This window comes from Lissotriton helveticus, chromosome 11, assembly GCF_964261635.1.
Source record: "Lissotriton helveticus chromosome 11, aLisHel1.1, whole genome shotgun sequence".
NCBI classification, from domain to species: domain Eukaryota; kingdom Metazoa; phylum Chordata; class Amphibia; order Caudata; family Salamandridae; genus Lissotriton; species Lissotriton helveticus.
In genome coordinates, this window is record NC_136072.1 from 623012426 (window position 1) to 623025914 (window position 13489).

Sequence of the window (13489 nt, forward strand, 5' to 3'; positions counted from 1 at the left end):
GAATGTGCACAAGGACCCCATCAACCATCAACCCCCCAGGCAGACCGATTGTCTCCTCCAGAGGCGGTGTTACAGAACACATATCAAAATATATAGACCACTTTGTGAGGGAATTTGTGACGCAGCTTCCCAGCTACATCTGTGACACGAAGGACTTCTTGGGCAGAATACAAGACATCGAGTGGTGTTATGAGTTTTTGTTCATCATACTTGGTGTTCATTCTCTTTACACCATTATTGACCACCAACAAGGACTGGCAGCCTACAAACACTTTCTCGGGAGGAGATTGGTGAGATATTGGGAGCACAGCAAATTGATCCTAGACATGACAGAGTTCTGTCTAACAAACAATATTTTTCTGTTTGATAGTGAATTGTTCATTCAGACCACCGGGACTGCCCTGGGATCATACTTTGCCCCACATTTCGCAAATTTCTTCATGGGATTGAGGGAGGAGGAAATCCGTCAGGAGTTTGGATTCTCTCTGGACTTTGAGCGGGTGGTCATGTGGCTTCGCTACATTGATGACCTGTTCATAGTCTGGAGGGGTTCAGATCCTGAAGCCAGGGACTTCATCAATAGACTCAATTTCAACAATCGGAATTCCCTCCTCACAAGCAGCATAGACAACAATCAAGCAGAATACCTTGATATCAGACTTGAGATCATCGATAATACCATCCACACTACTCTGTTTCGCAAGTCGACAGCAGGCAACAGCATCCTTCACGCCCTCAGCAGCTACCCAGAAACACTCAAATGGAGTATTCCGTATGGGGAACTGTTGAGGGCCAAAAGAAATTGCAACACAGAGGAGGGTTTCAGGCAAGAATTCCATGTTGCTGAGATTTAAGGAGGGGCTATCCCAACTGGGTTCTCAAAAAAGCCAAAGAAAAAGCGGAAGGGGTCAAGAGACAGGACACTCCAGACAATAACACTAGCCCTTCAGTGAGTACAGAAGATAATGACACCTGCATCATACTCACATATCACTCCAATACCAACGACATCAGACGCATCCTTACCAAAAACTGGAACACTCTAACGAACAATGTCACCATTGGCGACACGATACAAGCTAGACCTAGTATCACTTTCAGAAGGAGCAGAAATATGAGGGACCTTTTAGAACACAGTGACATCACAAAACATACCACTGAGAGGAACCTTAGTCTACAGGAATTTTTTCCCTGTGGGCACTGCAAAGCATGCAGAAACAGCCCATTTTGCAAAGAAGTCACCATAGGCCCATACAGCCTTTATAATTAGCTGAGTTCATCATAACTCGTGCCCCTGCAATGCACTACTTATGACCTCCCATTTTACATGACATGATCAGTGACATCACTAATGACATCACTGATGACATCTCAAACGACATCACTCGTGACATCATTGATAACACCATCCAGTGCCTGTGAGTGTTTTTAAAAAGATGACCCAGGAAACTTTATTTGCCATGTGCCAATTTGCTCCCACAGGAGTCAAATTTCCACAGGGAACTAGCCTGTTGATTGGCTGTAACCAACATGAGGAAAATGTTACTAGCAGCCATTAAAGGACACAGGCCTTAGTCCTCTGCCCTGAATAGGTAAAAAAAAAACATAAGGGGTTAGGGTAGGATATCCGGATTTCCTATGTCACATGAGGGGACTCAGAGGGACCACCGCCCTGGGGCCAATACTCCCCAAAAATCTGTGAATATTGTCATGATTCCGTGGGACTTCCGCAGGATAGTATAAATAAAAAATGGTGTCCATGGATGCTTTGTTGTATTAATGGGAGGAATCGAGGCCCCCCTCCCCTATCCTTTAGAGGCTCCAGAGAGCACACCCCCAGGACCAAAATGCTTGTATATATTGAGGGGAGGGGGACTCTGCCACACTAGTCGTGCTATCACAGGCCCCGGAGAGCCAATTCTGATATAAAACGTACATTCCCGAAATGCACTGGCAGGACATTCCAGATTGGGAAAGCATTGCCCTAGAAAATCTGTGCAGGGTGATCATCTTGAATATCTATGGTCACAGACTAAACACCTGTGCAGTACAGGACAAAAATGTAAATATTATTAAAATGCTCCATGTTCACACAAGGTCAGAACATTATGAATGTGGCTACATAACACAGTGCCACCCTCGAATATTTTGTGTACATCTATACATATACTAACTCATATGTATACTAAATGAAACTGTAATGACCCTAAAGCAAATGAACACTATTATGTTTGAATGTACACGTATATGAGGAGTGTCCTTGTGTTGACGTATTACACATGCCTTCCAAGTAGTGTCAGCGGGGAAAAAAACAATATTGTAACTTTTTGTTCTCTTCTCTGCATGACAATTTTCCATTGGGTTGAGTTGTTGCCTTTGCTGTGGCTCACCATCTGCTGCTTTGCAAGCTAAATTGTTCATATTATGCTGGAACCAGTGGGAGGGGAGATTGGCTCGGCTTGAAAGTAGGTCAAGAGCAGCTTTCGCTGTAAGAGTGCACATTATGTTCTTTGATCTAGCTATGGTATACGGAATGGTGCACAGTGAAAAGAATAACAGACTAGAGTATTTTGGAGCAGTGAATGAGATGCATGGCATAATAACACAGTGCACTGATCTTACAAACTCAAGATCTGATCAGTGATTTTGACCACCCTAACTAAAATACTAGTGCTAAATATAATGATGTGGCTAAAGGAAAAAACATTAAAGGGCAAACATTCTAGTTGTAGACGCTAAGCTCTCTTACTGGGTTGTGAGTTGTAGACCAAACTCACCTTTTTTACTCCCTTAGAAAGGTAGCTGTGATTATTTTGAAATAGTTCTGAACAATTAAACTCGGTGCTTTGCATCGTAACCATTTTATTTTTGATCAATATAAATGATTCCCATGAAATATATTTCATTCAAAAGTAATGCTCTCAGTGCACAGATACTTAAAAAAATAGGAGTAAGGTTATTATAGCCACTACCCCACTAAAATCTATATCTACGTTATATGTAACTCTAAAGTAGTTTACAAGTTGAGGATACAAAATGTTCATCTTTTTATTAAATGTGCAATTTTGTACATCGGTATGTTGAATTCTCCCATAATTGTACTTAGAATTGTGGAGTAAAGTAATTTCTGTACACCACACTCATTTCAACAAAATTGTAGACAACATAAAAAAAATTGCAGATTCAAAATTAGTGTGCCTGTGTCTGTTTCACATACATATGTATCTAGTTAATTCCACCATGCCAAATTTGAGTTGGTTACACAGTACGAGTGGACATTCTAGAAGTAGTGGGTAAAAGTTCAAATTAATTTTCAAAATGTTTAACAGATGTAGCCTGGAATGAATAACGTGCAATACATATGAATAATTTCAGGAGGAATGCATAACCCCGTATGTACAGATTATGAATATCATGCATACATACTTACATTTGCTGATAGGTCAAGAAGGTCAACTTCGCAAACGCCACATCCAGCTTCTTGGGTCCATGCATTAGGAATGTAATTTCCAAAATAGTTGAGCTTTATCTATTCAACGAGGAAGAAATGTATTTGATTAATTAACACTGCAAGTCTGTGTCATTAAAATCCTTACATACAATATTTACACACCTCGACTCTGCTCAGGACCACTGGGTTCTGTTCAAGACATACTCTCTTTGTAAGCCCCTCGTCCCTCTTTAATCAATTATGCCCACCCTCCTCCTGTTTGAAAAGGCTCCCTTGAGCTAATGAGCTGACAAGCTCTGGTTGATGTAGCTGGGCCCAGCAAGTGCTACATAGACCTGAGAAGACTTTGGGCAGCATTTCCAGCACCCCCAAAAAGAATGAATTTCTCTCTGAAGAAGAACAACTATCCTGAAACACATGTCTAGAGATACACAGTACTGGCAGAACCAACAAGGGTGAAAAACTAAAGCCTGACACTGAAGTAAATGTTGTGATGCACTGCATTTACTATGATGCATCGGGGCAAACTGAGTGCTGGGATGTGAGGCAGTGTGCGCCCACCCTACTCCAATTACGCCTTCCTTTGGTGTGTTTTGACCTTTTATACCAACAGTTCAGAAATACGCCTCTTGTCCTAATTTGAGCAGTGTCTTCACCATCATCTCAAACTGCCATCGTAATGTTAGACTGTTAGACTGTGGATGTTCTCATTATCTAACCATCTGATCTCCTCAAAAAGCACAATCTTTTTCTTGACGGCCTTATTCCTGCCATATCACATCTCTAACTTCTCTCTATGGACTCTCAATAACATCTTTGACTTATCTCTCTCCTATTTACTCCCCTGCCTTGCATTGGTCACTTCGATATATGTATTCTTTTTTTAAATCTACCCCTTTATCCACTTCCCTTCTACATAATGTACTTTAATCTCCAATTTTGTCTTGACATAGGTTTCTTAGTTTTTTCATTAGTCCATCTTAGTCACTCCCTATATTTCAAAGGATTCCCAAAGTTGCTCTTTCTTTGCTATTACAATAATCTTTTCTGTTCACTTAACAGCCACTACTCCTTCGGCGACTGAGTCCATCTTTATTTCAATGCAAATACAATTTTATGTTTGATTATCATATCCACTGAAGCCTTCTCTCAAAAGGATGAAGAAGGACATTGGAGAAAAACCAGACGACTGAAAAAAGGAGAATGGGGAGCACGGGTGGTATTGTAGAATAGGATGTTGAGGAAAGAAGATGAAGAGGGAAGGAAATTGGTAGAGGGAGGCTGGATAAGATTCTGTTATATTCTATAGGATCTAAAAATGTCACAAGAGCGAGAGCAATTTAGTTATACATAGAATGTTTCCAGCAAGCAGGGATGTCTCCATTGCACACACCCATCATGTTATGCTCAGTACAGCAAGACTGAATAACAAAGCGACAGTGCAGAATAGGATTTAGGGAATTCAAGCTGCACATGAGAGGAAATTGGAGTATACAAGTGTGGTAGAAAATATCGATATTACTTACCAGTAATCTTCCTTTTTCTAATTCGTAGTCTTCCTCATCACTGTCCTCTCTTTTCACTCTCTTTTTCCTCAAGAAAGAAGCCTTCTTAGGTAAGGTGAGAGGATGATTCGGGGGTACCAAAATTGACAGAGAGGAATACAGTACTCGGCAGGAGTTTCCCACTCGGCAGAGGGGATGATGCAGGTATGTACTCTTTGTGCCATCCTCAGTGCAGAGAGTTGCACAGCTTATTTTGTTAATACTATGATATGAGCATATATTTTGTGCCAGCATGATGCCAAGTGGTGTCCTCCCATTCCATAGGGCTCAGCCCCAAGTAGATGAGGAAATGGCCTTTTTGTATAACTGATGTGGGAGCAGCACCAAGCAAGCTCTCGAAAGGCACACTAACTTACTCCACATAAGCCGAGGAGCATGGTTACTTTGTTCCCTCATGACACCTTTTGGATTGCCACATGGGTGGTCCCAGAAACACTTTGGACAAGGGACCCACAGTAGGACCCTCTCAAAGACAGAGTCTGCCTTCTTGAGCACCCTGCATGATCCCGAAAGTCATAATGGTCTGTCAATAGTGAAAGAGGCTGTAGCTGTGGTTTGAGGAACTTGGTGCTCTACATAGATAGCAATGGATGGAGATGGTTGACTAAATCAATGGTGACAATTCTGGACACATTATGTTGCTTTGTTTTTAATTTAGCTGAACCACAAAAGAATGCGAACAGCCATGTACAAATCAGCCTTGTTCATGCTCCAAAAGGCACAAACTCAGATCATTTCTCATCTGAACAGGAATTGACGGAACCCAAGCCATGTCTAAGCAATGTTGACTCTCTTCAGAGGGGAGCGGGTAGAGTCTCTTTGCACAGTATGCTCAGGCCCTACATCTGATAAAGAGAAAAAGAAGAATAGAGTATCTTCAGGAGCTCTGTTGAGCTGCAAATAAGAGTTTAACTGTATCACTCCAGCAGGTTAGCAACATCTCTGCAGGAGCTCCATTTTGTGATCTAAGAGGATAATGCATGTGCTGTTAGTAGCTCGATGGATTAAGAACTGAGATTATCAATTAATGAAATACACCAAGCTCAATTTACATTGTAATACTTTCATAACATGACTTTAAATCAATTTCACAAAACACAAAGTGCTGCAATTATTTATGCGATTTTGCAATATTTCTTCAGGTTGTACTAAGATGCCATGTTACCTCAATGGAACTCTGCACTCAGTTGTCTGTCAGTATACACATTCTACATGTTACCTTTAAATTGTGTAGTACGCTGTAACATTTTACTCTAACTATATACTGGGTACTGTTTGAAAAACAATCTCTGTAAAGCCACATACTTTGTGTGTATGGGGAATCAGAGGGCGCAATAACAGCTACACAGTAGCAGAGCCCGGGGCAAAACTATTGTTGGACCTGGCCCTCTCTGCAGGATCCCCACAAAACTGGTTGCCTTTACCCTCCACTTTTGGCTGAATTCATTGTTGTTGGCCTTACTGCTAACCAGTACTAAAGTGTTTTTCCTCTCTCCTTAAAACATGATAGCATTGATTTATCTCCAATTGGCATATTTAATTTACTTGTAAATCCCTAGTAAAGTGGCAGTGCCTGTGCCTGGGGCCAGTAAATTAAATGCTACTAATGGGTCTGCAGCCCTGTCTCAGGTCTACCATTGCAGCCTGTGTGTGGAGTTTAAACTACCCTTTGGGTATGGTAAAATAAATGTTTTGCCCGGTCTAAACCTTCCTTTCCAATACATATGTCACCCCTAGAATAGGCCTTCAACAGCCCACAGGACAGGGTGTAATATATTTAAAAGTAGTACGCAAACAAATGATGGACGGAATGCTGAATAAATCATACATTCACCCCCAGTCAAGAGATCTGGGTTAAATCCATCGCTCTTTTGCTCACCATGCCACCCCAGTTTAGACCCAGCCATATGCAAATCAATCTTGACCCTTTGCCTCCTGGGAACAGTCCAGACCGAACTGCCAAGCCAGGTCCTTCCTGCACAGCAAACAAGCATCCTGGGACTGGTTTCCTGGTATTACCCTTCATCAGCCAGGCTAGCTTGAATCCAGTGGCACAGTGAGCAAGGGACCTACTTCTGGGCATACCCATTCCACCTCGGGTGAAAAGTGCTACGCAAACAAATGATGGACAGAATGCTGAATAAATCATACATCCACCCCAAGTCAAGAGATCCGGGCTAAATCCATCGTTCTTTTGCTCACCATGCCACTCCAGTTTAGACCCAGCCATATGCAAATCAGTAGTGACCCTGTGCTTCATGGGAACAGTCCAGACCGAACTGCCAAGCCAGTTCCTCCCTGGACCAGAAATAAGCATCCTGGGACCAGTTTCTGGGTATTACCCTTCGTCAGCCAGGCCAGCTTGAATCCAGTGGCACAGTGAGCAAGGGACCCACGTCTGGGTATACCCATCCCACTTAGGGTGAAAAGTGCTACCCAAACGAATGATGGACGGAATGCTGAATGATTCATACATTCAACCGAAGTCAAGAGATCTGGGTTAAATGCATCGTCTTTTGCTAACCATGCCACCCCAGTTTAGACCCAGCCATATGCAAATCAGTCTTGACCCTGTGCCTCATAGGAAGAGTCAAAACCCAACTACCAAGCCAGTTCCTCCATGGACTGGAAACAAGCATCCTGTAACCAGTTTCTGGTTATTAACCTTCATCAGCCAGGCCAGCTTGAATCCAGTGGCACTGTGAGCCAGGGACCTACGTCTGGGCATACCCATCCCACTTAGGGTAAAAAGTGCTACGCAAACAAATGATGGACGGAATGCTGAATAAATCATACATTCACCCCAAGTCAAGAGATCTGGGTTAAATCCATCGTTCTTTTGCTTCCCATGCCACCCCGGTTTAGACCAAACCATATGCAAATCAGCCTTGACCCTGTGTCTCATGGGAACAGTCCAGACCGAACTGCCAAGCCAGTTCCTTCCTGGACTGGAAACAAGCATCCTGGGACCAATTTCTGGGTATTACCCTTCATCAGCCAGGCCAGGTCGAATCCAGTGGCACAGTCAGCAAGGGACCCACGTCTGGGCATACCCATCCCACTTAGGATGAAAAGTGCTAGGCAAACAAAATATGGATGGAATGTTGAATAAATCAAACATTCACCCCCAGTCAAAATATCTGGGTTAAATCCATTGCTCTTTTGCTCACCATGCCACCCCAGTTGAGATCCAGCCATATGCAAATCAGGCATGACCCTGTGCCTCATGGGAACAGTCCAGACCGAACTGCCAAACCAGGTCTTACCTGGACTGGAAACAAGCATCCTGGGACCGGTTTCTGGGTATTGCCCTTCATCAGCCAGGCTAGCTTGAATCCAGTGGAACAGTGGGCAAGGGACCCACATCTGGGCATACCCATCCCACTTAGGGTGAAAAGTGCTACGCAAACAAATGATGGACAGAATGAAGTCCATCAACTGTCCATCAACTGTTGTTTTTGCATTTGTCACCCCGAGTGGGGCAGGTATGCCCAGACGTGGGTCTCGTGCTCTCCATGCCACTGGAATCAAGCTATCCTGGCTGAAGAGGGGTGCAACCCCGAAACCGGTCCTAGGATGCTTTTTTCCAGCCCGGGGTGGACCTGGCTTGGCAGTTCGGGCAGTACTGTTCCCATGAGGCACAGGTTCAACACTGATTTGCATATGGCTGGGTTCAAACTGGAATGGCATGGTGAGCAAAAACACAATGGATCTAGGCCCAGATCTTTGTACAGGGGTGAATGTGTGACATTGTACTGCATTCTGTCCATCAACTGTTGTTTTTGGATATATTTAAAAGTAGGACATATAATATTAGGTTATATACTTCCAATTAGTAAAAAACTCTTACATTTGTGTTATACTACTGCAAGGCATACCACTCCCATAGGATAACATTGGAGTTATACATCTAATAAGCTGTAATTTCCAAATGGGATCAGGTCATCAGTTCATGTTTGATGTCTATGGAATTATGCCATTCAGTGATTGTAGTCTGTCTCTGAGTCATATGACCGTGTGTAGCAGACAGTTGGGCTTTGTGTATTCTTCCTAGACTGCCACATACAAAAGAGAGTTAGGTGTGCCTGGATGGACCATCACTGGGAGGATGGGAAGGTGGTGTTGGGCACAGCCCTACTTACACGCCAATAGGCTGTGTCCTTCCTCCACTCAAAGGGCTGCATTCCCTCTGTAGTCAGTCTGGAGCCAGGACAGGGAAGGCAGGATGCCTGGGGACTTCAAAGGGAATTTCTAGAAGTTTCTCCAACCTTCCAGAGGAAGGTTACTAGGTATACACACTGGACACCAGACACCTCTTCAGTACTCTTCTACACCTGTGGATACTCTGCCAGTAGGAAGGACTGCTGTGCTGCTGAAAAAACTGCAACACTAAAGGACTCCTGTTCTGAAGGAACTGCTGGCCTGCTGTGCTGATCTGCTGCCCTCTTGCCTGGATGAGAAGGACTGGACCTTCATCTTTTGAACCCAGGACCCCAAAGTGCGTTGAAGGGTTATTTGGTTGGTCTCCTGACTACAGCCTCCTCTGCAGAGCGGTACACCCTTGAGTTGAACAGAAGCATTGCCGCTTCTGTGTGGTTCTCCTCCTACACAAACACCAGCATTGCATCTTAGCCTGCCGCCTCATCAGAACCGTCGCTGTGCAACTTATCTTTGGTACAGGCCCTCGCATCTCTCATCGACCACCACTTAATGATGATGCCAGACTCCGCATCGCAGCCTCTCAGCTCCTTTGAACCGGCACTTCGCCCCGGCTATGTGACACATCCTCAATGCAGGACTTCGCATCGCAAGCCCCATCAATGGGATGCTCAGCGACGACACAGACCCTCGCATAGTAGCCTCCCTGCATCTCAGAACTGATGCAACACTTCAGCTGCATGACGCATCTTCGACAAGGACCTTTGCAATGCTCCACAAGCCAGGATTTCAGGTACTTTTTTATTGGGCCAAACTAGTTCCCTCTAGTCAGTCTGCCCTCCATTGTTGTTGACCTAAACTTGTGACTTTGTCCCGGTCTGATGCAACCAGATATCTATAGTTGGCGCTTTGTGCTTTTCAGTGCTATTTCACTAAATTCTTAAATATTTCATATCTCCATTTCTACTGATTGGATTTTTGTTGTTTTTTACTTGTATATATTAAAACTACTCTACATTTCTAAACTGGAATGGGATCCTTTTGTGGTGTGTTTTCACTGTCTCATTGTTTGAAGTGGTGTACAAATACTTTAAACATAGAGCCAAGGTACCCAAGGGTTGAGCCCAGGCTACTATAGGGTTGGCTTGTAACTTCACCCTGACAAAGACTGTGGGCACTGTTTGACCAGGGCTCACACCCCGGTCAACCGATAACCCAATTTCTTACAGCTATCAATGGTGCAGCAGGGACGATGACACCAGGGGCACAGAGTTGTGGGTGCTCTCTGGACCCAGATTATGACTGTCTTTTACTATCAGCCTCTTTTTATTTGCTGTTCCCACCTCACACTTCTTAGAGCTGCTCAATTGTGCTTTTATTAAACATTTCATTTTATTTTTAAGCATAATCTGGGAATAAGGACGGAATGCAAGTTCAGTGAAATGCTCACAGAGCACTGTGAAGTAAACATTTCAAGAAAACTATGATGATCATTAAAATCATGCCTGTTCCTTTCAAAATAATGATGCACTGTCATCTGAGCATCATAAAACAATGATAATGACAGATTGGCCTAATGCACAAGTTACTTACCTTAGGTAACAATATATAAGTAGTTAGTGTTAGATTCCTTACCTTAGAATATCCCCAGGCGTCAGACTGGATCCGAAAAGATTTTTCGTCAACAGTACCCTTGCGCGTCGGTAGGCGTCGTCTGCGGCTCTGCGGCCGTCGTCGGTGTCGTGATCGCCGGAATGACGTCTTCGGAGTACTTAGAAGTGGCCCTCGCGCGCTGATATCAGTTCTGTACATAGCTTTCTGTGCCAGGAACGCAGAGCCATGAAAGAAACCGACACTGGTGCCATGAAACTAGGGCCCTGAAAGGGATAACCTTAACCCTAGATATCGGTTCGCAGAACAGGGTGGATAGGTGGGGCGGTAAGGAATCTAACACTAACTACTGTTTCTTACAGATATATATCATTACCGAAGGTAAGTAACTTGTGCATCTGAAAGAAACAGGTTAGTGTTAGATTCCTTACCTTAGAATAGATACCCCAGCAATACCAACCCCGGTGGTGGGCCTGCGAACCAAGATCACACTAGAAAGTCCTGGAGAACGGAACAGCCGAAAAAGCCATCTCTCCGGACTTGGCTGTCCAGGCAGTAGTGCCTAGCAAATGTGTGCAGCGAGGCCCACGTAGCTGCCTGACAGATGTCCTGCAAGGGGACTCCCCGATCCAGGGCAGTAGTAACCGCCGTGGCCTGAGTGGAATGGGCGGGCAGCCCCACAGGAGGCTCCTTTTTCGCCAAGGAATAACAGACCTTGATGCACAAAACGAGCCACCGAGAGATGGTCCGCTTGTGCACTGCCCATCCCTTCTTAGCGCCCACGTAACCAACAAAGAGAAGGTTGTCCACTCGGAACTGGTGTGTGCGGTCTAGATAAAAGGAGAGCGCACGTTTTGGGTCCAGGCGGTGGAGCCTCTCTTCCTCTTTCGAGGCGGAAAGAAGTGGGCAAGGTGATGGACTGCCTGATGTTAAAGGCTGTAACCACCTTGGACAGGAAAGAAGGACGAGTGTTGAGAACAACTTTGTCCGGATGGACAGAGAGGAAAGGAGGCTTAGAAGACAGAGCCTGGAGCTCACTCACTCTTCTGGCAGAGGTGTTGGCAACCAGGAATGCAGTTTTAAGAGTCAGAAGACAAAGAGGACAGTTATGAAGTGGCTGAAAGGGAGCGCACATCAGATAAGTCAGTACAAGGTTGAAGTCCCACTGAGGCATCACGAAGGGAACAGGAGGAAACATGTGTGTGATGCCCTTCAAGAATCTTTTTACAACCGGGGACTTGAAAAGTGAAGGCTGATCAGGAAGCCTTAAGAAGGCTGAAATGGCCTAGAGATAGCCTTTGATAGTGCCCAGAGCAGAGCCCTGCAGGGCCAGAGAAAGAAGGAAGAGGAGAACCTCTGAAAGGGAGGCAGAAATTGGATCCACAGCCTTTGCTGTGCACCATGCCACAAATTTGTTCCACCTGCAGGCGTATACCATTTTTGTGGAGGGACGGCGTGCTGCCAGAATCACATCACAGACTTCAGGAGGCAAGTCAAATGGCCTCAACTGTGGCTGCTCAACCTCCACGCATGTAGGTGGAGACTGGACAGGTTCGGCTGGAGGACCGTCACCTGTTGCTGCGACAGAAGGTCCTCCTGAAGAGGCAGACGAATCGGGGGATCGAATGACATGCGGAGTAGCTCGGGATACCTGTATCTTCATGCCCAATCCGGAGCCACAAGGATGACTTGGGCCTGGTCACGTCGGATCTTCTTCAGCACGCTGGGCAGAAGTGGCATAGGCGGAAAGGCGTACAACAGACCGCAGCTCCACTCACGACGAAGAGCGTCGCATAGCGAGTGCCACCTTGGAAATTCCAACGCGCAGAACTGATGACATTGCGTGTTCTCTTCGGTGGCAAATAGATCTAACCAAGGCTCTCCCCACTGCCGAAAGAGACCTTGAGCCACGTCTGAGTTCAGACGCCATTCGTGATCCATCATGCACCGGCAGCTGAGTTAGTCCGCCCTGGAGTTCAGAGAACCTGCCAGGTGTTGAAACACCAGGGTGACACCCTGGTGTTCCAGCCATGTCCAGAGGCGCAGAGCCTCCTGACAAAGGGTCCACAACCCCACCCCGCCCTGTTTGTTGCAGTACCACATGGTGGTGGTGTTGTCCTTGAACACCTGCACTACACTTCCCCGGACAGAGGGAAGGAATGCCTTCAGTGCAAGTCGGATCGCCCGCAGCTCCAGAAGTTTGATATGGAGCCGGGACTCCGCTCGAGACCAGAGGACTCTGATCTCCGCCTCTCCCATGTGGCCCCCCATCCCAGGAGGGACGCATCCGTCACCACTATGTGCTCCAGTTGGGGAAGGGAGAGGGATCTGCCGCTGACCCAATCATGGTCCGTGAGCCACCACTGCAACTGTTTTGCAGGGCCCTCCGGGATCAGGACGTGACCGGATAGGTTGCCCATATGCTGTGCCCACTGAAACTTCAGGTCCCATTGCAGAGCTCGCATTCGCCACCTGACGTGATGCACCAGAAGGATGCAAGAGGCCATCAGCCCCAGGAGCCGCAGCGCCAACCTGACCGAAACTCGGGATAGAGGCTGAAAGATCAGAATCAGAGCCTGAATATCCCGAACCTGCTGTTCGGGAGGATAAACCCGAAACTGCGCCAAGTCCAGAACCTCTCCGATGAAGTGGAGCTTCTGAGAGGGAATTAGGTGTGACTTCAGCACGTTGATGGAGAACCTCA

General features: G+C 45.6%; 1 protein-coding gene across 2 annotated transcripts in view; it reads right to left on the minus strand.

The window, feature by feature from the left end:
• Positions 1-13489, minus strand: part of PLOD2 (procollagen-lysine,2-oxoglutarate 5-dioxygenase 2) — a 477372-nt gene that overhangs the window by 109386 nt on the left and 354497 nt on the right. For both annotated transcript variants that reach the window (XM_078666442.1, XM_078666441.1), the window contains exon 8: positions 3431-3529. In XM_078666442.1, the coding sequence (XP_078522568.1) occupies positions 3431-3529 (99 nt within the window). The remainder of the gene's footprint in view (positions 1-3430; positions 3530-13489) is intronic.